Genomic DNA, 23976 nt, shown 5'->3' with positions numbered 1-23976 from the left:
GAAAGGAGAAGATTAGTTGTGTGTCATCTGCGTAGCAATGATAGGAGAGGCCATGTGAGGATATGACAGAGCCAAGTGACTTGGTGTATAGCGAGAATAGGAGAGAGTCTAGAACTGAGCCCTGGGGGACACCAGTGGTGAGAGCACGTGGTGCGGAGACAGATTCTCGCCACGCCACTTGGTAGGAGCGACCGGTCAGGTAGGTCGTAATCCAAAAGTGAGCCGCGCCGGAGATGCCCAACTCGGAGAGGAGGATCTGATGGTTCACAGTATCAAAGGCAGCAGACAGGTCTAGAAGGACAAGAGCAGAGGAGAGAGAGTTAGCTTTAGCAGTGCGGAGAGCCTCCGTGACACAGAGAAGAGCAGTCTCAGTTGAATGACCAGTCTTGAAACCTGACTGGTTTGGATCAAGAAGGTCATTCTGAGAGAGATAGCAAGAGAGTTGGCTAAAGATGGCACGCTCAAGCGTTTTGGAGAGAAAAGAAAGAAGGGATACTGGTCTGTAGTTGTTGACATCGGAGGGATCGAGTGTAGGTTTTTTGAGAAGGGGTGCAACTCTCGCTCTCTTGAAGACGGAAGGGACATAGCCAGCGGTCAAGGATGAGTTGATGAGCGAGGTGAGGTAAGGGAGAAGGTCACCGGAGATGGTCTGGAGGAAGAGAGGAGGGGATAGGGTCAAGCGGGCAGGTTGTTGGGCGGCCGGCCGTCACAAGTCGCAAGATTTCATCTGGAGAGCGAGGGGAGAAAGAAGTCAAAGAATAGGATAGGGCAGTGTGAGCAGGACCAGCAGTGTCATTTGACTTAACAATGTCGTCAACCTTCTTTTCAAAATGGTTGACGAAGTCATCCACAGAGAGGGAGGAGGGGGGAGGATGATTCAGCAGGGAGGAGAAGGTGGCAAAGAGCTTCCTAGGGTTAGAGGCAGATGCTTGGAATTTAGAGTGGTAGAAAGTGGCTTTAGCAGCAGAAACAGAGGAAGAAAATGTAGAGATGATGGAGTGAAAAGATGCCAGGTCCGCAGGGAGTCTAGTTTTCCTCCATTTCCAAAGGGAGGAGGGGAGGGTTGAGGAGGCAGAATCAGGAGATTGGAGGGAGAAGGATTGAGCAGAGGGAAGAGATGATAGGATGGAAGAGGAGAGAGTAGCGGGAGAGAGAGAGCGAAGGTTGCGACGGCGCATTACCATCTGAGTAGGGGCTGAGTGAGTAGTGTTGGAGGAGAGCGACAGAGAAAAGGATACAAAGTAGTGGTCGGAGACATGGAGGGGAGTTGCAGTGAGATTAGTAGAAGAACAGTATCTAGTAAAGATGAGGTCAAGCGTATTGCCTGCCTTGTGAGTAGGGGGGGACGGTGAGAGGGTGAGGTCAAAAGAGGAGAGGAGTGGAAAGAAGGAGGCAGAGAGAAATTAGTCAAAGGTATACGTAGGGAGGTTAAAGTCACCCAGAACTGTGAGGGGTGAGCCATCCTCAGGAAAGGAACTTATCAAGGCGTCAAGCTCATTGATGAACTCTCCAAGGGAACCTGGAGGGCGATAAATGACAAGGATGTTAAGCTTGAATGGGCTAGTGACTGTGACAGCATGGCATTCAAATGAGGAGATAGACAGATGGGTCAGGGGTAAAAGAGAGAATGTCCACTTGGGAGAGATGAGGATTCCTGTGCCACCACCCCGCTGACCAGATGCTCTCGGGGTATGCGAGAACACATGGTCAGACGAGGAGAGAGCAGTAGGAGTAGCAGTGTTTTCAGTGGTAATCCATGTTTCCGTCAGCGCCAAGAAGTCGAGGGACTGGAGGGTAGCATAGGCTGAGATGAACTCTGCCTTGTTGGCCGCAGAACGGCAGTTCCAGAGGCTGCCGGAGACCTGGAACTCCACGTGGGTCGTGCGTGCAGGGACCACCAGGTTAGAGAGGCAGCAGCCACGCAATGTGAGGCGTTTGTATAGCCTGTGCGGAGAGGAGAGAACAGGGATAGACAGAGGCATAGTTGACAGGCTACAGAAAATGGCTACAATAATGCAAAGGAGATCGGAATGAAATGAACTAAACATCTGGGAAAGCGAGAGAGCGGGGTCTCCCTCACTTACGTTTCACTGAAACACCCAAATATAACTCTCCCAACTTCCACCTCAGAGGGGTAGCCTACATTGTCTAATTCTCTGTATGGTAATAATAATAAATATTATTTTGTAAAGTGGTATCTTGCATCATACAACACAATCCAATTTACAGTTACTTATTTGGCCCATGGTGTTACAAACCAAGTAAAAAAATCAAGAATTCATGTCAAGCCCTTCATAATGTAAAAACGTGTTTTAAAGTATCCTGCAATGTAGGCCGGCATTGAACACCACATATAGGCTACTGTAGGCTATGTCATATAAATAAAAAGCTATCTAGAACTGTAAGGGTACAGCCTCAGTGTTCACTGTAAACGCGCGCGGGAAGTTGCGGAAAAGTCTCACAGTGTTAAAGTTTCCGCTCACAAGACCTATAATTTGCTCAGTTCCCCAAAAAACTATTTTATTTAAATAAATCCTGCTTCACTTTGGAAAGTAGAAGGAATATTGTTCAAGCAACGCTTCTCCCAGTGCTTGATTATGGTGATGTCATCTACAGGCATACAGCAGCCTCTGTTTTAAAACCTTTAGCACTGTGTTTTATCACTGGGAGAAATGTTCATACAAAAGTTAAATAAAAAAATGCAATATAAATACAAAATATGTATTTTGAACACGGCACCCAAATATACATTTTTGAGTAGAAACATTTTAACTGAGCCAATTTCTCTTTCTGTATTATTTATCTAGTCAAAACATGTCACTACACCTCTACACATCACCATTGGGACAATCCAATTTGCTAGACCCCATTATTTTCTATAATGCATATGACTAGATTTTTTCAGCATAAAGGACACAACAAATAAATAAATAAAACAACAAATATATATATATTTTATTTTTTAATTTTTTATGTGTTTTAAAATGACCCACTTACTGTTGGGGAGTGGAACCAGAGAGGAAGCTTGTGTTACCTTTCTCACACCACTACAGTATTCATTTCAACAGACCCTTTCCATCCCCCATTGTTAGAGTTCAATATATGCCCAGGACTATATTGAGGTTCAGGCTGTTGTAATGTCCAGTTGATTATGTAAATAGTATTGTAGAACTCTGGTATTGATGGTCCATTTGAGGGTGAGTCATTGATATGAATGTATGATTACAACGGATCTGTTCATGAACTGTTAGTTCAATCTCTTTATTACTTTTTCATCTCTTTCAGGTCATTTATAAAGTGCTTGACCCTGCCATACATGTGAAAGACCCATACAGTCTTGAGATTCAAGGTGAGACAAATACTTGGGAAATGAGATCAATTCAGAGAACAAGTCAGAGGACGACTGAAAGTAACCTATAAATTATAAATTCTGTAGGACATTAATTCAAAAAATGACAAATTGATGTAAACACCCGCTTTTATTCCGTAGAGCTGCTGCGGATCACCAACCTACGGATCAATTTCACCAAGCTGCACACCCTGGGAGATAACCTGCTGGACCGGCGCTCTGACGTTCTGCAGAAGTACTACTACTCCCTGTATGAGCTGGTGGTGAGGGGCAGCTGCTTCTGCTACGGACACGCCTCCGAGTGTGCCCCCGTACCAGGGGTGGACGCCAGGGACAACGGCATGGTGGGTGGGACGGAGAAAATGGTGGGTGGGACAGGGGCGTGGTGGGTGGGACAGAGGCATGGTGGGTCATGTCCAGTCAACTATTTTTAGACCTTGGTTTACGTCACATGTCCCTGTGTGGGAACCCATGGTCATTGCATATGAAGATGACTGTGAACAAAATGTCCAAGAGACAATGATAACTGTCATGTTTTCTTTCTGTGCTGTGATTGGTCAGATCCATGGGCGATGTGTTTGCGAACACAACACTGAGGGGTTGAACTGTGAGCACTGCAGAGACTTCCACAATGACCTGCCCTGGAGCCCAGCCGAGGCCGACAACCCTCACACATGCAAAGGTGAGACTACACTTTAGTCACCGGTAGTAGTAAAACAACGCAAACTCACTTGTAGTGGGAGAAATCTGTTGATGTAAACATCCAACCCCAAACCATATGTAGAATTAACACTACACACATAGCTGCAGAAACAACACGCAGGACCATTTCTGATGTTTGTGATTTTTTGCTTCTTTACCCAGAATGCAACTGTAACGGTCACTCCAACCAGTGTCACTTTGACATGGCGGTGTACCTGTCCACGGGCAATGCCAACGGTGGCGTCTGTGACGACTGTCTCCACAACACCATGGGACGCACCTGTGAGATGTGTAAACCCTTCTACTACCAGGACCCCAGCAGGGACATCAGAGATCCAGGAGTCTGTACTGGTGAGTAGAGGGGGTCTGGAATAAAACACATCAGAGACCCAGGAGTCTGTACTGGTGAGTAGAGGGGGTCTGGAATAAAACACATCAGAGACCCAGGAGTCTGTACTGGTGAGTAGAGGGGGTCTGGAATAAAACACATCAGAGATCCAGGAGTCTGTACTGGTGAGTAGAGGGGGTCTGGAATAAAACACATCAGAGATCCAGGAGTCTGTACTGGTGAGTAGAGGGGGTCTGGAATAAAACACATCAGAGACCCAGGAGTCTGTACTGGTGAGTAGAGGGGGTCTGGAATAAAACACATCAGAGACCCAGGAGTCTTTACTGGTGAGTAGAGGGGGTCTGGAATAAAACACATCAGAGACCCAGGAGTCTTTACTGGTGAGTAGAGGGGGTCTGGAATAAAACACATCAGAGATCCAGGAGTCTGTACTGGTGAGTAGAGGGGGTCTGGAATAAAACACATCAGAGACCCAGGAGTCTGTACTGGTGAGTAGAGGGGGTCTGGAATAAAACACATCAGAGACCCAGGAGTCTGTACTGGTGAGTAGAGGGGGGTCTGGAATAAAACACATCAGAGACCCAGGAGTCTGTACTGGTGAGTAGAGGGGGGTCTGGAATAAAACACATCAGAGACCCAGGAGTCTGTACTGGTGAGTAGAGGGGGTCTGGAATAAAACACATCAGAGATCCAGGAGTCTGTACTGGTGAGTAGAGGGGGTCTGGAATAAAACACATCAGAGACCCAGGAGTCTGTACTGGTGAGTAGAGGGGGTCTGGAATAAAACACATCAGAGACCCAGGAGTCTGTACTGGTGAGTAGAGGGGGTCTGGAATAAAACACATCAGAGACCCAGGAGTCTGTACTGGTGAGTAGAGGGGGTCTGGAATAAAACACATCAGAGATCCAGGAGTCTGTACTGGTGAGTAGAGGGGGTCTGGAATAAAACACACTCAGAGATCCAGGAGTCTGTACTGGTGAGTAGAGGGGGTCTGGAATAAAACACATCAGAGATCCAGGAGTCTGTACTGGTGAGTAGAGGGGGTCTGGAATAAAACACATCAGAGACCCAGGAGTCTGTACTGGTGAGTAGAGGGGGTCTGGAATAAAACACATCAGAGATCCAGAGGTCTGTACTGGTGAGTAGAGGGGGTCTGGAATAAAACACATCAGAGACCCAGGAGTCTGTACTGGTGAGTAGAGGGGGTCTGGAATAAAACACATCAGAGATCCAGGAGTCTGTACTGGTGAGGAGAGGGGGTCTGGAATAAAACACATCAGAGATCCAGGAGTCTGTACTGATGAGTAGAGGGGGTCTGGAATAAAACACATCAGAGATCCAGGAGTCTGTACTGGTGAGTAGAGGGGGTCTGGAATAAAACACATCAGAGACCCAGGAGTCTGTACTGGTGAGTAGAGGGGGTCTGGAATAAAACACATCAGAGATCCAGGAGTCTGTACTGGTGAGTAGAGGGGGTCTGGAATAAAACACATCAGAGATCCAGGAGTCTGTACTGGTGAGTAGAGGGGGTATGGAATAAAACACATCAGAGACCCAGGAGTCTGTACTGGTGAGTAAAGGGGGTCTGGAATAAAACACATCAGAGACCCAGGAGTCTGTACTGGTGAGTAGAGGGGGTCTGGAATAAAACACATCAGAGATCCAGGAGTCTGTACTGGTGAGTAGAGGGGGGTCTGGAATAAAACACATCAGAGACCCAGGAGTCTGTACTGGTGAGTAGAGGGGGTCTGGAATAAAACACATCAGAGACCCAGGAGTCTGTACTGGTGAGTAGAGGGGGTCTGGAATAAAACACATCAGAGATCCAGGAGTCTGTACTGGTGAGTAGAGGGGGTCTGGAATAAAACACATCAGAGACCCAGGAGTCTGTACTGGTGAGTAGAGGGGGTCTGGAATAAAACACATTAGAGATCCAGGAGTCTGTACTGGTGAGTAGAGGGGGTCTGGAATAAAACACATCCGAGATCCAGGAGTCTGTACTGGTGAGTAGAGGGGGTCTGGAATAAAACACATCAGAGACCCAGGAGTCTGTACTGGTGAGTAGAGGGGGTCTGGAATAAAACACATCAGAGATCCAGGAGTCTGTACTGGTGAGTAGAGGGGGTCTGGAATAAAACACATCAGAGATCCAGGAGTCTGTACTGGTGAGTAGAGGGGGTCTGGAATAAAACACATCAGAGACCCAGGAGTCTGTACTGGTGAGTAGAGGGGGTCTGGAATAAAACACATCAGAGATCCAGGAGTCTGAACTGGTGAGTAGAGGGTGTCTGGAATAAAACACATTAGTCTTGTGTTCTGCTGTCTGCATACCTCTATGTGTTGTTGGTTATACAGTGTAGATGGAATACTCACTCTTTGCCCATCTTGTCCTCTCTATACACCACTCTGTCTCTCTATCTTCCTGTTCTCCCTCTCTGTCTCCAGCGTGTGACTGTGATCCTGTGGGTTCCATGGAGGGAGGTATATGTGACAGCCACACAGACCAGGACATGAGTATGATCGCGGGGCAGTGCCGCTGTAAGCTGAATGTGAAGGGGACCCGCTGTGACTACTGCAAGGAGGGATACTACGGCCTGAGCCAGAACGACCCACAGGGCTGCCAACGTGAGTGTGTGTGTGTGCGTGTGTGCGTGTGTGTGCACTTGTGTGTTTTTTTTTTAATATATTGTTTTTTGGGGGCCGGGGGGATGAACTCAATATACTTCAAAATGACTAAAACCAAACCGAAACTGTGTAGAAATGTGTAGAAGGACCAGCTGGATAATAATCACCTAAATGAAAGCTAGGCAGTCAGGGAGTCTCGAAAATTCCCAAAACGATGTAAAGAGGACAATTTTTTGCTAATTTGTACAGCGAGGAAATATAACACATTTTCAGTGTGGCCCTCCGGACCTCGTTGAAGACCGAATGCGGCCCCCTCATTTGACACCCCTGGTGTAAACCGTATGTGTGTGTGTGTGTGTGTGTGTGTGTTTGTTACCCTCAGCGTGTAACTGTGACCCTCGAGGGATTATAATGCCGGGAGCACCATGTGATCAGATCAGCGGGGACTGCTCCTGTAAGAGATACGTCACAGGCCACTACTGCAACCAGTGTCTGGTAAGACTGGCCCTGAGCGCTTTCGTAGACCTTCTCACACACCGTTTGTCCCATGTTATACACTATTCCTTTCTGATGCCTCATCTTGCAATTATTGTATGGAAGTTTCTGAGGCTGTGGTCATGATGTTGTGTGTGTGCCCTTTAGCCAGAGTACTGGGGTCTCAGTAATGACCTAGCAGGCTGCAGAGCATGTGACTGTGACTTTGGTGGAGCCTACAGCAACAGGTACGCCCGACGTTGCAGGAGAATTGCTTATCTCGTGTGTGTGTGTGTTTGGTTGATGGCACTGAATAGGAAACTGTTCTTTATTGTTAGGTGTTACATTCAATCAAATTATCATACTGTACATGTCTACGTTTCTTAACTGTTTGTTGACTCGCGATTTTGTAAATGAGCGAGACTATGACATCTATGTGTATGTCTGTGTATATGCAGGTGTATGGTTGAAAATGGCCAGTGTGACTGTCGGAGGAATCTGATTGGTCGACGGTGTTCTGACGTGCAGCCTGGGTACTTCTGTGCCCCGCTGGACTACTACAAATACGAGGCAGAGGACGCCGTTGGCCACTCACCTAGTGACCACAACCTTCCGGTGAGCATACACAGTACAAACAGAAAAGCTGTCCACTAGGGCACCATTCATACGGTAGATGACATTTGAGTATAGTCTAGTGTGAATTTAGTCCTTACAAACATACTTTGCTGATCACAGCTCCCACCTGCTACATTGATGAATGTAGAATCCTTGGACGATGTTTAGTCTTGCTCTGGTGATATTTTAGGAAGTGAAATGTCTTGTGCTTTAAACAATGTGTCTAAGTAAGCACCTTCCACTGATATACTATCCGACCGTGCAATCCTTTATCTATGAGACATATGGTTTCAGACTAAACCTTTTCATGTTTGATCTGGTACACAAGTTGTTAACTTCAGGTCATTTCACTCTATTCTTTTCTATTCAAGGTCATTCTCAGTGGATTTGAAACTGTATGTCTGCTTAGTCGCTGTGTAGAACAGTATCTGAGGCCTTTATCTGTACCTGGGTCCTGTTGTGGTGTTTGACTGGGTTTATCTGTACCTGGGTTCGGACAGGGACACAACAACAGACAGGGACACAACAACAGACAGGGAGACAACAACAGACAGGGAGACAACAACAGACAGGGAGACAACAACAGACAGGGAGACAACAACAGACATGGAGACAACAACAGACAGGGAGACAACAACAGACAGGGACACAACAACAGACAGGGAGACAACAACAGACAGGGACACAACAACAGACAGGAAGACAACAACAGACAGGGAGACAACAACAGACAGGGAGACAACAACAGACAGGGACACAACAACAGACAGGAAGACAACAACAGACAGGGAGACAACAACAGACAGGGAGACAACAACAGACAGGGAGACAACAACAGACAGGGACACAACAACAGACAGGGACACAACAACAGACAGGGAGGTAACAACAGACAGGGACACAACAACAGACAGGGACACAGCAACAGACAGGGAGACAACAACAGACAGGGACACAGCAACAGACAGGGACACAACAACAGACAGGGAGACAACAACAGACAGGGACACAGCAACAGACAGGGAGACAACAACAGACAGGGACACAGCAACAGACAGGGAGACAACAACAGACAGGGACACAACAACAGACAGGGAGGTAACAACAGACAGGGACACAACAACAGACAGGGACACAACAACAGACAGGGACACAACAACAGACAGGGAGGGAACAACAGACAGGGAGACAGCAACAGACAGGGAGACAACAACAGACAGGGACACAGCAACAGACAGGGACACAACAACAGACAGGGAGACAACAACAGACAGGGACACAGCAACAGACAGGGAGACAACAACAGACAGGGACACAGCAACAGACAGGGAGACAACAACAGACAGGGACACAACAACAGACAGGGAGGTAACAACAGACAGGGACACAACAACAGACAGGGACACAACAACAGACAGGGACACAACAACAGACAGGGACACAACAACAGACAGGGACACAACAACAGACAGGGAGACAACAACAGACAGGGACACAACAACAGACAGGGAGACAACAACAGACAGGGAGACAACAACAGACAGGGAGACAACAACAGACAGGGAGACAACAACAGACAGGGACACAACAGCAGACAGGGAGACAACAACAGACAGGGAGACAACAACAGACAGGGAGACAACAACAGACAGGGAGACAACAACAGACAGGGACACAACAACAGACAGGAAGACAACAACAGACAGGGAGACAACAACAGACAGGGAGACAACAACAGACAGGGAGGTAACAACAGACAGGGACACAACAACAGACAGGGAGACAACAACAGACAGGGAGACAACAACAGACAGGGAGACAACAACAGCAGGCAGCAGCCCTCTGTTATGTTACCTCGTATCATACCTCCTGTCTTCTCACCTCCCACAGGGCAAGCCTCAACATCCTCTACTCAAAGCTACATTAAAAAGGAATGTGTAAAGGGGGTTGATCGGTTGTGTTTTGTGAGAACAGAGTACAGGGCCTGCTGGGATGGTGGGTCATGCAATAGCTGGACTCATGGGTCAAGGGTCAACGGTTAATGTGTTGTCACTTTCAAAATGTTGCACGTTTGAAAACATTATTTATAATACTATGGTGTCAAGGGTTATGTGGTGGTCATGTGGTGCTATCGATCATAATTATATCAATCCTAATCCTAATCACATCAATCCTAATCATAATGAAATAAATCCTAATCCTAATCATATCAATCCTAATCATAATGATATCAATCATAATTGTCTCTAGCACCACTTCCCCCCCTCTCTGTCTCTCTCTGTCTCTCTCTCTCTCTGTCTCTCTCTCTCTCTCTGTCTCTCTCTCTCTCTCTCTCTCTCTCTCTCTCTCTCTCTCTCTCTCTCTCTCTCTCTCTCTCTCTCTCTCTCTCTCTCTCTCTCGCGCGCGCGCGCTAACCACACTGATTATTCTTTCTCATTTCCTGGCGTCTCTTTCTCTCTTTTTATTGACTTGGCATCAGTTCTTGCTGAGCAACAGAACTCTTTTGAGGTTGAACTTGCATTAGACGAGGGTGGCAGAATGTTGCGTATGTCAGAGGGCAGAAAGGCATGTGTTGGCTAGCATAGGTTCTGAGTGTTAGCTAGAGTGGGCCTGCAGACAGAGCAGACCAGAGCCCAGTAGCTAGACCACAGACAGGCTCCACTCAGAGCTATGACACTGGCTCAGGGCTGAAGTGACCCAGAAAAAGAGTAGATGCCAGAATTAGTGCTGCCTGCCACATAAATACATACATACATACACACACGCACACACACACACACACACACACACACACACACACACACACACACACACACACACACACACACACACACACACACACACACACACACACACACACACACACACACACACACACACACACACACACACACACACACACACACACACACACACACACACACAGCCACAGCTCTCTCTTCCCCTCTCTCTCTCACACACACATTCTAGCAATATATCTCTATCAACATCTTTCCCTCACATACACTCTCTCTCTCTCTCTCTCTTTCTCTGTCTGTTAGAATGAATGTGTCCGTGTGATTTCCTCACTTTCATCCCAGTCAAAGAACATGTGCAGTTGTTCTGCTCCTAGCAAGGCAGGACACACTTTACCTATTAGTCGATAGTCAGTAAATCAGTTGACCTAGTCCTCTCCTCCACCTCTCCCCAGGGCAAGGCCAGGCCCCAGGCTGAGGTCGACTGTGTGGAGCACCTCAACAACCAGCTGAGGAGACACAGGCGCCATCAACGCATCGCCAGTGCCCAGCAGCAGAGGGCAGCACTGAGACGCATCCGCCAGCTGCAGCAAACGGTAACACACTACCTGTTCCTTCCCTCCAAATAAATAAATCCATAGAAATAGTATGTATTAATATAATTCTATAATATTCTAATCTATTTATTCAATTTCTATGAATAAACATGTTACTGACTTCTATGTTTCCCTCTGCCTTCCCTTGCCTTGAACCACGGCAAAGGTCTTTGATATAGGTTGAATTACATCACACACAGAGAGCTTTGGAAGTTTAGGTTTTAGTGCACTTAGAAAGTTTTGCTGATAAATCCCAGTGAAAAGTGGCCCACACACACGGTAGAGATAGTGGAGAATTTCTCCACACAAACATATTCCACATTCCATAGAACAGTCAGGTGTCAGGTTGGTAGGCTGTAGGCTATAGGCTATGGGGAGGGCTGTAGGCTGTAGGCTATGGGGAGGGCTGTAGGCTATGGAGAGGGCTGTAGGCTATGGAGAGGGCTGTAGGCCTTAGACTATGGGGAGGGCTGTAGGCTATGGAGAGGGCTGTAGGCTATGGAGAGGGCTGTAGGCTGTAGACTATGTGGAGGGCTGTAGGCTATGGGGAGGGCTGTAGGCTATGGAGAGGGCTGTAGGCTATGGAGAGGGCTGTAGGCTATGGAGAGGGCTGTAGGCTATGGGGAGGGCTGTAGGCTATAGACTATGTGGAATGCTGTAGGCTATGTGGAGGGATGTAGGCTGTAGACTATGTGGAGGGCTGTAGACTATGTGGAGGGCTGTAGGCTGTAGACTATGTGGAATGCTATAGGCTATGTGGAGGGCTGTAGGCTGTAGGCTATGTGGAGGGCTGTAGGCTATGGGGAGGGCTGTAGGCTATGGGGAGGGCTGTAGGCTATGGGGAGGGCTGTAGACTATGTGGAGGGCTGTAGGCTATGGGGAGGGCTGTAGGCTTAGGGGAAAGCTGTAGACTATGGGGAGGGCTGTAGGCTATGGGGAGGGCTGTAGGCTATGGGGAGGGCTGTAGGCTATGTGGAGGGCAGTAGACTATGGGGAGGGCTGTAGGCTATGGGGAGGGCTGTAGGCTATGGGGAGGGCTGTAGGCTATGGGGAGGGCTGTAGGCTATGTGAAGGGCTGTAGGCTATGAGGAGGGCTGTAGGCTATGTAGAGGGCTGTAGGCTATAGGGAAGGCTGTAGGCTATGGAGAGGGCTGTAGAATATGTGGAGGGCTGTAGGCTATGGGGAGGGCTGTAGGCTATGGAGAGGGCTGTAGGCTATGGGGAGGGCTGTAGGCTGTAGACTATGTGGAATGCTGTAGGCTATGTGGAGGGCAGTAGGCTGTAGACTATGTGGAGGGCTGTAGACTAGGTGGAGGGCTGTAGGCTGTAGACTATGTGGAATACTATAGGCTATGTGGAGGGCTGTAGGCTGTAGGCTATGTGGAGGGCTGTAGGCTATGGGGAGGGCTGTAGGCTATGGGGAGGGCTGTAGGCTATGGGGAGGGCTGTAGACTATGTGGAGGGCTGTAGGCTATGGGGAGGACTGTAGGCTATGGGGAGGGCTGTAGGCTATGGGGAGGGCTGTAGGCTTAGGGGAAAGCTGTAGACTATGGGGAGGGCTGTAGGCTATGGGGAGGGCTGTAGGCTATGGGGAGGGCTGTAGGCTATGTGGAGGGCTGTAGACTAAGGGGAGGACTGTAGGCTATGGGGAGGGCTGTAGGCTATGGGGTGGGCTGTAGGCTATGTGAAGGGCTGTAGGCTATGAGGAGGGCTGTAGGCTATGTAGAGGGCTGTAGGCTATAGGGAGGGCTGTAGGCTATGGAGAGGGCTGTAGGCTATGGAGAGGGCTGTAGGCTGTAGAATATGTGGAGGGCTGTAGGCTATGGGGAGGGCTGTAGGCTATGGAGAGGGCTGTAGGCTATGGGGAGGGCTGTAGGCTATGGGGAGGGCTGTAGACTATGTGGAGGGCTGTAGGCTATGGGGAGGGCTGTAGGCTTAGGGGAAAGCTGTAGACTATGGGGAGGGCTGTAGGCTATGGGGAGGGCTGTAGGCTATGGGGAGGGCTGTAGGCTATGTGAAGGGCTGTAGGCTATGAGGAGGGCTGTAGGCTATGTAGAGGGCTGTAGGCTATAGAGAGGGCTGTAGGCTATGGAGAGGGCTGTAGGCTATGGAGAGGGCTGTAGGCTGTAGAATATGTGGAGGGCTGTAGGCTATGGGGAGGGCTGTAGGCTATGGAGAGGGCTGTAGGCTATGGGGAGGAGTGTAGGCTGTATACTATGTGGAATGCTGTAGGCTATGTGGAGGGCTGTAGGCTGTAGACTATGTGGAGGGCTGTAGACTATGTGGAGGGCTGTAGGCTGTAGACTATGTGGAATGCTATAGGCTATGTGGAGGGCTGTAGGCTGTAGGCTATGTGGAGGGCTGTAGGCTATGGGGAGGGCTGTAGGCTATGGGGATGGCTGTAGACTATGTGGAGGGCTGTAGGCTATGGGGAGGGCTGTAGGCTTAGGGGAAAGATGTAGACTATGGGGAGGGCTGTAGGCTATGGGGAGGGCTGTAGGCTATGGGGAGGGCTGTAGGCTATGTGGAGGGCTGTAGACTATGGGGAGGGCTGTAGGCTATGGGGAGGGCTGTAGGCTATGGGGAGGGCTGTAGGCTATGTGAAGGGCTGTAGGCTATGAGGAGGGCTGTAGGCTATGTAGAGGGCTGTAGGCTATAGGGAGGGCTGTAGGCTATGGGGTGGGCTGTAGGCTATGGGGAGGACTGTAGACTATGGGGAGGGCTGTAGGCTTAGGGGAAAGCTGTAGACTATGGGGAGGGCTGTAGGCTATGGGGAGGACTGTAGACTATGGGGAGGGCTGTAGGCTTAGGGGAAAGCTGTAGACTATGGGGAGGGCTGTAGGCTATGGGGAGGGCTGTAGGCTATGGGGAGGGCTGTAGGCTATGTGGAGGGCTGTAGACTATGGGGAGGACTGTAGGCTATGGGGAGGGCTGTAGGCTATGGGGAGGGCTGTAGGCTATGTGAAGGGCTGTAGGCTATGAGGAGGGCTGTAGGCTATGTAGAGGGCTGTAGGCTATAGGGAGGGCTGTAGGCTATGGGGAGGGCTGTAGGCTATGGGGTGGGCTGTAGGCTATGGGGAGGACTGTAGACTATGGGGAGGGCTGTAGGCTATGTGGAGGGCTGTAGGCTATGGGGAGGGCTGTAGGCTATGGGGTGGGCTGTAGGCTGTAGGCTATGGGGAGGGCTGTAGACTATGGGGAGGGCTGTAGGCTATAGGGAGGGCATGTAGACTATGGGGAGGGCTGTAGGCTATGGGGAGGGCTGTAGGCTATGGGGAGGGCTGTAGGCTATGGGGAGGGCTGTAGGCTATGGGGAGGGCTGTAGGCTATGGGGAGGGCTGTAGGCTATGTGGAGGGCTGTAGACTGTAGGCTATGGGGTGGGCTGTAGACTATGGGGAGGGCTGTAGGCTATGGAGAGGGCTGTAGGCTTTGGGGAGGGCTGTAGGCTATGGAGAGGGCTGTAGGCTATGGGGTGGGCTGTAGGCTATGGGGAGGGCTGTAGGCTATGGGGTGGGCTGTTGGCTATGTGGAGGGCTGTAGGCTATGGGGAGGGCTGTAGGCTATGGGGAGGGCTGTAGGCTGTAGGCTATGGGGAGGGCTGTAGGCTATGGGGAGGGCTGAAGACTATGGGGAGGGCTGTAGGCTTTAGGCTATGTGGAGGGCTGTAGGCTATGGGGAGGGCTGTAGGCTATGGGGAGGGCTGTAGGCTATGTGGAGGGCTGTAGACTTTGGGGAGGGCTGTAGGCTATGGGGAGGGCTGTAGGCTATGGGGTGGGCTGTAGGCTGTAGGCTATGGGGAGGGCTGTAGACTATGGGGAGGGCTGTAGGCTATGTGGAGGGCTGTAGGCTATGGGGAGGGCTGTAGGCTATGGGGAGGGCTGTAGGCTATGTGGAGGGCTGTAGACTTTGGGGAGGGCTGTAGGCTATGGGGAGGGCTGTAGGCTATGGGGAGGGCTGTAGACTATGGGGAGGGCTGTAGGCTATGGGTGGGCTGTAGGCTATGGGTGGGCTGTTGGTTGTAGGCTATAGCTATGGGGTGGGCTGTGGGCTGGGGGCTATGGGGTGGGCTGTGGGATGTAGGCTAAGGGTGGGCTGTGGGTTATGGGTGGGCTGCGGCTGTGTCTGTAGGCTATGGGTAGGCTGTGGGTGCATGCCACCAGGGCCTGACCGGAGGAATCTGAGTCCACCCATACAGTACATACAGGAATGTGTTTGTTTAGCCAGCTCCCTGAATAGTCTCTCTCCTCCACCACTCAGGTTTGATGACCTGTCAGGATGTCTTAACAGGGCTGTTTCAGATGCTTTAGCTGGAACTTTCACTCCACTAGTTGGCATAGTAACAGGTTTTACCACATGTATAGTATGTCTATGTTTGTTGTTGCATTTTTTTGAGTGCGTTTTCATGTTTGTTCATATTCATCTGTAAATGTGTTTGTGTCTGTGACGTGTGTTTAGTGTGTCTCTGACGTGTGTTTAGTGTGTCTGTGACGTGTGTTTAGTGTGTCTGTGACGTGTGTTTAGTGTGTCTGTGATGTTTGTTTAGTGTGTTTAGTGTGTCTGTGACGTGTGTTTAGTGTGTCTGTGACGTGTGTTTAGTGTGTTTAGTGTGTCTCTGACGTGTGTTTAGTGTGTCTGTGACGTGTGTTTAGTGTGTCTGTGACGTGTGTTTAGTGTGTTTAGTGTGTCTCTGACGTGTGTTTAGTGTGTCTGTGACGTGTGTTTAGTGTGTCTGTGATGTGTGTTTAGTGTGTTTAGTGTGTCTCTGATGTGTGTTTAGTGTGTTTAGTGTGTCTGTGACGTGTGTTTAGTGTGTCTGTGACGTGTGTTTAGTGTGTTTAGTGTGTCTCTGACGTGTGTTTAGTGTGTCTGTGACGTGTGTTTAGTGTGTCTGTGACGTGTGTTTAGTGTGTTTAGTGTGTCTGTGACATGTGTTTAGTGTGTCTGTGACATGTGTTTAGTGTGTCTGTGACGTGTGTTTAGTGTGTTTTTAGTGTGTCTTTGACGTGCGTTTAGTGTGTCTGTGACGTGTGTTTAGTGTGTCTGTGACGTGTGTTTAGTGTGTCTGTGACGTGTGTTTAGTGTGTTTAGTGTGTCTGTGACATGTGTTTAGTGTGTCTGTGACATGTGTTTAGTGTGTCTGTGACGTGTGTTTAGTGTGTTTTTAGTGTGTCTTTGACGTGCGTTTAGTGTGTCTGTGACGTGTGTTTAGTGTTTCTGTTTAGTGTGTTTAGTGTGTTTAGTGTGTCTGTGACGTGTGTTTAGTGTGTTTAGTGTGTTTAGTGTTTCTGTGACGTGTGTTTAGTGTTTCTGTTTAGTGTGTTTAGTGTGTTTAGTGTGTCTGTGACGTGTGTTTAGTGTTTCTGTTTAGTGTGTTTAGTGTGTTTAGTGTGTCTGTGACGTGTGTTTAGTGTTTCTGTTTAGTGTGTTTAGTGTGTTTAGTGTGTCTGTGACGTGTGTTTAGTGTTTCTGTTTAGTGTGTTTAGTGTGTTTAGTGTGTCTGTGACGTGTGTTTAGTGTGTTTTTAGTGTGTCGTGTTAAAGGGTCATCCTCTGTGTTTTCCAGCCGGATGTGAGGAGTGTCCACAGGGAGAGATCCCAGGGTCACATGGTCACCTGGACTGGACCTGGTTTTGCCCGGGTCAAAGATGGAGCTGGACTGGTCTTCACCATAGACAACATCCCCCATGCCATGGACTATGACATCACGATCCGCTATGAGCCAGAGGTACAGCATGCTTCATGTCTTCCCCACTGCTGCACAGTAATACCAGGCCAACCCAATGTAGAGGATTACACTTTGGAAGACCCTTAAATAAGTCTGTATTTGTAACACATTGACAATCGCAGAAATGTAAATGTTGTCTCTCTCCTTTCTGTCTCTGCTGGAGAGTTGGACATGTGATAACAATGTAACAGTGTGGAACCAATGCTGTTACCACCCTTTAAAACACTGCCTGTTGTGTGTGTGTGTGTGTGTGTGTGTTTGTAGTCTACAGAAGACTGGGAGGCCATAGTGAGCGTTACCTCCCAGCTGCTACCGTCTAGCTCCCGCTGTGGCAACCTGCTGCCTACTGAACAGCTCTATACAGTCACCCTGCCACACCACAGGAGGTAATACTGATAAAACCAACCCTAACCCTAACCCCAACCCTAACCCTAACCCTGACCCTAACTTCCTGCCTACTGAACAGCTCGATACAGTCACCCTGCCACACCACAGGAGGTAAAACTGATAGAACCAACCCTAACCCTAACCCCAACCCTAACCTCCTGCCTACTGAACAGCTCGAAACAGTCACCCTGCCACACCACAGGAGGTACTACTGATAGAACCAACCCTAACCCCAACCCCAACCCCAACCCTAACCCTAACCCCAACCCTAACCTCCTGCCTACTGAACAGCTCGAAACAGTCACCCTGCCACACCACAGGAGGTACTACTGATAGAACCAACCCTAACCCCAACCCCAACCCCAACCCTAACCCTAACCCTAACCCTAACCTCCTGCCTACTGAACAGCTCGAAACAGTCACCCTGCCACACCACAGGAGGTACTACTGATAGAACCAACCCTAACCCTAACCCCAACCCTAACCTCCTGCCTACTGAACAGCTCGAAACAGTCACCCTGCCACACCACAGGAGGTACTACTGATAGAACCAACCCTAACCCCAACCCCAACCCCAACCCTAACCCTAACCCCAACCCTAACCTCCTGCCTACTGAACAGCTCGAAACAGTCACCCTGCCACACCACAGGAGGTACTACTGATAGAACCAACCCTAACCCTAACCCCAACCCTAACCTCCTGCCTACTGAACAGCTCGAAACAGTCACCCTGCCACACCACAGGAGGTACTACTGATAGAACCAACCCTAACCCCAACCCCAACCCCAACCTTAACCCTAACCCTAACCCTAACCCTAACCTCCTGCCTACTGAACAGCTCGAAACAGTCACCCTGCCACACCACAGGAGGTACTACTGATAGAACCAACCCTAACCCTAACCCCAACCCTAACCTCCTGCCTACTGAACAGCACGAAACAGTCACCCTGCCACACCACAGGAGGTACTACTGATAGAACCAACCCCAACCCCAACCCCAACCCCAACCCTAACCCTAACCCTAACCCTAACCTCCTGCCTACTGAACAGCTCTATACAGTCACCCTGCCACACCACAGGAGGTAATACTGATAGAACCAACCCTAACCCTAACCCTAACCTCCTGCCTACTGAACAGCTCGAAACAGTCACCCTGCCACACCACAGGAGGTACTACTGATAGAACCAACCCTAACCCCAACCCCAATCCTAACCTCCTGCCTACTGAACAGCTCTATACAGTCACCCTGCCACACCACAGGAGGTACTACTGATAGAACCAACCCTAACCCTAACCCCAACCCTAACCTCCTGCCTACTGAACAGCACGAAACAGTCACCCTGCCACACCACAGGAGGTACTACTGATAGAACCAACCCCAACCCCAACCCCAACCCCAACCCTAACCCTAACCCTAACCCTAACCTCCTGCCTACTGAACAGCTCTATACAGTCACCCTGCCACACCACAGGTGTGTGTGTGTCTGTGTCTGTCTCTGTGTGTGTGTGTATGTGTGTGTGTCTGTGTGTGTGTGTGTGTGTGTGCGTGTGTGGATAAGAGCGTCTGCTTAATAACTCAAATGTAAAATGTGTGTGTACGTGTGCATGTGTGTGTGAGAGAGAGTGTGTGTGTTTTAGTATAGGTTTTAATAGATATGTTTCCTATAAACATTCCCTTAAAGAGAATACTGTTAGGAGAGCATGTTTAACCAGGAGGGGGGGGGGCCTTTAAGGGAATACTGTTAGGAGAGCATGTTTAACCAGGAGGGGGGGGCCTTTAAGGGAATACTGTTAGGAGAGCATGTTTAACCAGGAGGGGGGGGGGGCCTTTAAGGGAATACTGTTAGGAGAGCATGTTTATCCAGGCCTTTAAGGGAGAGCATGTTTAACCAGGCCTTTAAGGGAATACTGTTCGGTGAGCATGTACTTTCATTACAGCTAACATACACTGTTTGCTATCAGCAGTAAAGATGTTGTGCTCCTTCCCTTTAACTTTGCTCTGAGAAACACTAGCCCTGCCGCCACAGTCGTCTTTACAAGGTGTTACCTGCCGTGTGTTTGTCTGTCCTGCAGCATGCTCTTTGTCCACACTCATTCTCTCTGACTGTCAACTATCACCGTGTGGAGACTTTCCAGCGTAACCCTTCCCCTCCTTTTCCAGCACGCCGTGATGACTGCCTTGTATGGTCTGTACCTGGGCTATTCTCAGGTCAACCAACCTATACATGTCAAGAAACTTCCCTAAGAATGAACTTGTGTATAACAAAGAGTTCCAACGGGCCCAGCCCGGATCTGACTGGCTCACTGGACCCTGGCTCCCCCTGCTGTTCTGCTCCGTGATTGGCATCTCAGGCAGAACCAATTAGCAAAGCGACCCAAAACACACACACAGCGAGTCAGAAGTTAGACAGGATGCCAGGAAAGAGGGAGCGCACAAGGAGAGCACCAGGCATACAATGGCTGTAGACCGGATCACACTCTTTACAATGGCTGTAGACCGGATCACACTCTTTACAATGGCTGTAGACCGGATCACACTCTTTACAATGGCTGTAGACCGGATCACACTCTTTACAATGGCTGTAGACCGGATCACACTCTTTATAATGGCTGTAGACCGGATCACACTCTGTACAATGGCTGTAGACCGGATCACACTCTTTACAATGGCTGTAGACCGGATCACACTCTTTACAATGGCTGTAGACCGGATCACACTCTTTACAATGGCTGTAGACCGGATCCCACTCTTCACAATGGCTGTAGACTGGATCACACTCTTTACAATGGCTGTAGACCGGATCACACTCTTTACAATGGCTGTAGACCGGATCACACTCTTTACAATGGCTGTAGACCGGATCACACTCTTTACAATGGCTGTAGACCGGATCACACTCTTTATAATGGCTGTAGACCGGATCACACTCTGTACAATGGCTGTAGACCGGATCACACTCTTTACAATGGCTGTAGACCGGATCACACTCTTTACAATGGCTGTAGACCGGATCACACTCTTTACAATGGCTGTAGACCGGATCCCACTCTTCACAATGGCTGTAGACTGGATCACACTCTTTACAATGGCTGTAGACTGGATCACACTCTTTACAATGGCTGTAGACCGGATCACACTCTTTACAATGGCTGTAGACCGGATCACACTCTTTACAATGGCTGTAGACCGGATCCCACTCTTCACAATGGCTGTAGACTGGATCACACTCTTTACAATGGCTGTAGACTGGATCACACTCTTTACAATGGCTGTAGACCGGATCACACTCTTTACAATGGCTGTAGACCGGATCACACTCTGTACAATGGCTGTAGACTGGATCTCTCTGTTTGTTGAGAGTAGAGAGAGTGGAGAGGTGGTGCGGCAGAAAGCCCCCTCTTTCTCTTCCTTCATGATCTCAAAGACCTGTTATAAATGAGTTGTGTACAAGTTGTTTATGGAATGAAGCCCATCTGGAAAAAGACACAATGGATTGTTTTGTACACACATTTTAGTTGATGAGTTGTGGTACTGCGTGTGTGTGTGTGTGTGTGTGTGTGTGTGTGTGTGTGTGTGTGTGTGTGTGTGTTCGAAAACATAATGTTAACTTTCACTGCTATGCGGATGACACACAGCTGTACATTTCAATGAAGCATGGTGAAGCCCCAAAATTGCCCTCGCTAGAAGCCTGTGTTTCAGACATAAGGAAGTGGATGGCTGAAAACTTTTTACTTTTAAACTCGGACAAAACAGAGATGCTTGTTCTAGGTCCCAAGAAACAAAGAGATCTTCTGTTAAATCTGACAATTCATCTTGATGGTTGTAAAGTCGTCTCAAATAAAACTGTGAAGGACCTAGGCGTTACTCTTGACCCTGATCTCTCTTTTGACGAACATATCAAGACTGTTTCAAGGACAGCTTTTTTCCATCTACGTAACATTGCAAAAATCAGAAATTTTCTGTCCAAAAATGATGCAGAAAAATTAATCCATGCATTTGTTACTTCTAGGTTAGACTACTGCAATGCTCTATTTTCCGGCTACCCGGGATAAAGCACTAAATAAACTTCAGTTAGTGCTAAATACGGCTGCTAGAATCCTGACTAGAACCAAGAAATTTGATCATATTACTCCAGTGCTAGCTTCCCTACACTGGCTTCCTGTTAAGGCAAGGGCTGATTTCAAGGTTTTACTGTTAACCTATAAAGCGTTACATGGGCTTGCTCCTACCTATCTTTCCGAGTTGGTCCTGCCGTACATACCAATACGTACGCTACGGTCACAAGACGCAGGCCTCCTAATTGTCCCTAGAATTTCTAAGCAAACAGCGGGAGGCAGGGCTTTCTCCTATAGATCTCCATTTTTATGGAACAGTCTGCCTACCCATGTGAGAGACGCAGACTCGGTCTCAACCTTTAAGTCTTTACTGAAGACTTATCTCTTCAGTAGGTCATATGATTGAGTGTAGTCTGGCCCAGGAGTGTGAAGGTGAACGGAAAGGCTGGAGCAACGAACAGCCCTTGCTGTCTCTGCCGGGCCGGTTCCCCTCTCCACTGGGGTTCTCTGCCTCTAACCCTGTTGCAGGGGCTGAGTCACTGGCCTGCTGGTGCTCTTTCATGCCGTCCCTGGGGGGTGCGTCACTTGAGTGGGTTGAGTTACTGACGTGATCTTCCTGTCTGGGTTGGCGCCCTCCCCCCTTGGTTTGTGCTGTGGTGGAGACCTCTGTGGGCTATACTCGGCCTTGTCTCAGGATTGTAAGTTGGTGGTTGGGGATATCCCTCTAGTGGTGCGGGGGCTGTGCTTTGGCGGAGTGGGTGGGGTTATATCCTTCCTGTTTGGCCCTGTCCGGGGTTTCTTCGGATGGGGCCACAGTGTCTCCGGACCGCTCCTGTCTCAGCCTCCAGTATTTATGCTGCAGTAGTTTATGTGTCGGGGGGCTGGGGTTAGTTGGTTATACCTGGAGTACTTCTCCTGTCTTATCCAGTGTCCTGTGTGAATTTAAGTATGCTCTCTCTCAATTCTCTCGTTCTCTCTTTCTCTCTGAGAACCTGAGCCCTAGGACCATACGTCAGGACTACCGGGCATGATGACACCTTGCTGTCCCCAGTCCGCCTGGCCTTGCTGCTATTCCAGTTTCAACTGTTCTGCCTGCGGCTACGAAACCCCCTACCTGTCCCAGACCTGCTGTTTTCAACTCTAAATGATCGGCTATGAAAAGCCAACTGAGAGACCTGAGCCCTAGGACCATACGTCGGGACTACCGGCCGTGGTGACTCCTTGCTGTCCCCAGTCCGCCTGGCCTTGCTGCTATTCCAGTTTAAACTGTTCTGCCTGCGGTTATGGAACCCCTACCTGTCCCAGACCTGCTGTTTTAAACTCTAATGATCGGCTATGAAAAGCCAACTGAGATTTATTCCTGATTATTATTTGACCATGCTTGTCACTTATGAACATTTTTGAACATCTTGGCATGGTTCTGTTATAATCTCCACCCGGCACAGCCAGAAGAGGACTGGCCACCCCTCATAGCCTGGTTCCTCTCTAGGTTTCTTCCTAGGTTTTGCCTTTCTAGGGAGTTTTTCCTAGCCACCGTGCTTCTACACCTGCATTACTAGCTGTTTGGGGTTTTAGGCTGGGTTTCTGTACAGCACTTCGAGATATTAGCTGATGTAAGAAGGGCTATATAAAATAAAATTGATTGATTGATTGTGTGTGTGTGTGTGTGTGTGTGTGTGTATTGAAGAGCAGGAAGAGAAATGCCCTCTGACAGAGACCCGGTTCATCTGTCTCTGTTCCAGTCAGGGGTTCCCAGACCTCCCTGTTTCATCCTGTTCCTGTGTGTTTGTTCAGCATAGTGACTGTACGTGTCTATGCTGGTTTGTGTCTGGCCCAGTGAGGCTCTTCACTCTGTGCAACATTTGGGGGCTAGGTTTGACTTCTTTCACTTGTATTTTGCTGGTTTAATTTCCTTTTAACCTTATAGGGCCATAAGGCTTTTCCACAACTCCTAACAGAACAATGTAATATCAGAATGTTTGATAAGAGAATGTCTCTGTGTGACCCAACAGGTATGTCCAGATGCCCAGTCCTTTCTGCTTTGAGCCCAGTAACCGTTACGTCGTGGCCATCAGATTCCAGCGCCACGGTGTGTCCCAGAGACACCTGACAGCTTTCATCCTTGTAGACTCGGTGAGTCAATCAACTTATCAAACGTGTCAGGGCTCTGGAGTGACAGCCCTACACGAGAGGGAGTTTAGTTGAAATAGAAAGGAAAACTGACCTTTTTGATGTGTGTGAGTGAACTATCAGCAGCACTGTGATAGTAACTGTTGGCCAGATACCACCACCTAGTGGTCTGAAACAAAGGTGCATTTAGGTGCCAAATTCCACCTCTCACTCACTTTATTTTTCTACGT

At 49.0% G+C, this 23976-nt stretch overlaps 1 protein-coding gene across 1 annotated transcript in view; it reads left to right on the top strand.

The window, feature by feature from the left end:
* LOC121546029 (laminin subunit beta-2-like) overlaps nucleotides 1-23976 on the top strand; it is a 47830-nt gene that overhangs the window by 9524 nt on the left and 14330 nt on the right. The window contains exons 5-16 of the mRNA XM_045209583.1: nucleotides 3286-3349; nucleotides 3491-3693; nucleotides 3911-4031; nucleotides 4214-4402; nucleotides 6847-7026; nucleotides 7409-7521; nucleotides 7669-7748; nucleotides 7959-8115; nucleotides 11306-11446; nucleotides 17010-17171; nucleotides 17436-17557; nucleotides 23629-23749. Coding sequence (XP_045065518.1) covers nucleotides 3286-3349; nucleotides 3491-3693; nucleotides 3911-4031; nucleotides 4214-4402; nucleotides 6847-7026; nucleotides 7409-7521; nucleotides 7669-7748; nucleotides 7959-8115; nucleotides 11306-11446; nucleotides 17010-17171; nucleotides 17436-17557; nucleotides 23629-23749 — 1653 coding nt within the window. The remainder of the gene's footprint in view (nucleotides 1-3285; nucleotides 3350-3490; nucleotides 3694-3910; nucleotides 4032-4213; nucleotides 4403-6846; nucleotides 7027-7408; nucleotides 7522-7668; nucleotides 7749-7958; nucleotides 8116-11305; nucleotides 11447-17009; nucleotides 17172-17435; nucleotides 17558-23628; nucleotides 23750-23976) is intronic.

This window comes from Coregonus clupeaformis, chromosome 30 (assembly GCF_020615455.1).
Source record: "Coregonus clupeaformis isolate EN_2021a chromosome 30, ASM2061545v1, whole genome shotgun sequence".
NCBI classification, from domain to species: Eukaryota; Metazoa; Chordata; class Actinopteri; order Salmoniformes; family Salmonidae; genus Coregonus; species Coregonus clupeaformis.
The sequence above is the reverse complement of the archived record's forward strand: the minus strand, read 5'-3'. Positions and strand labels throughout refer to the sequence as shown.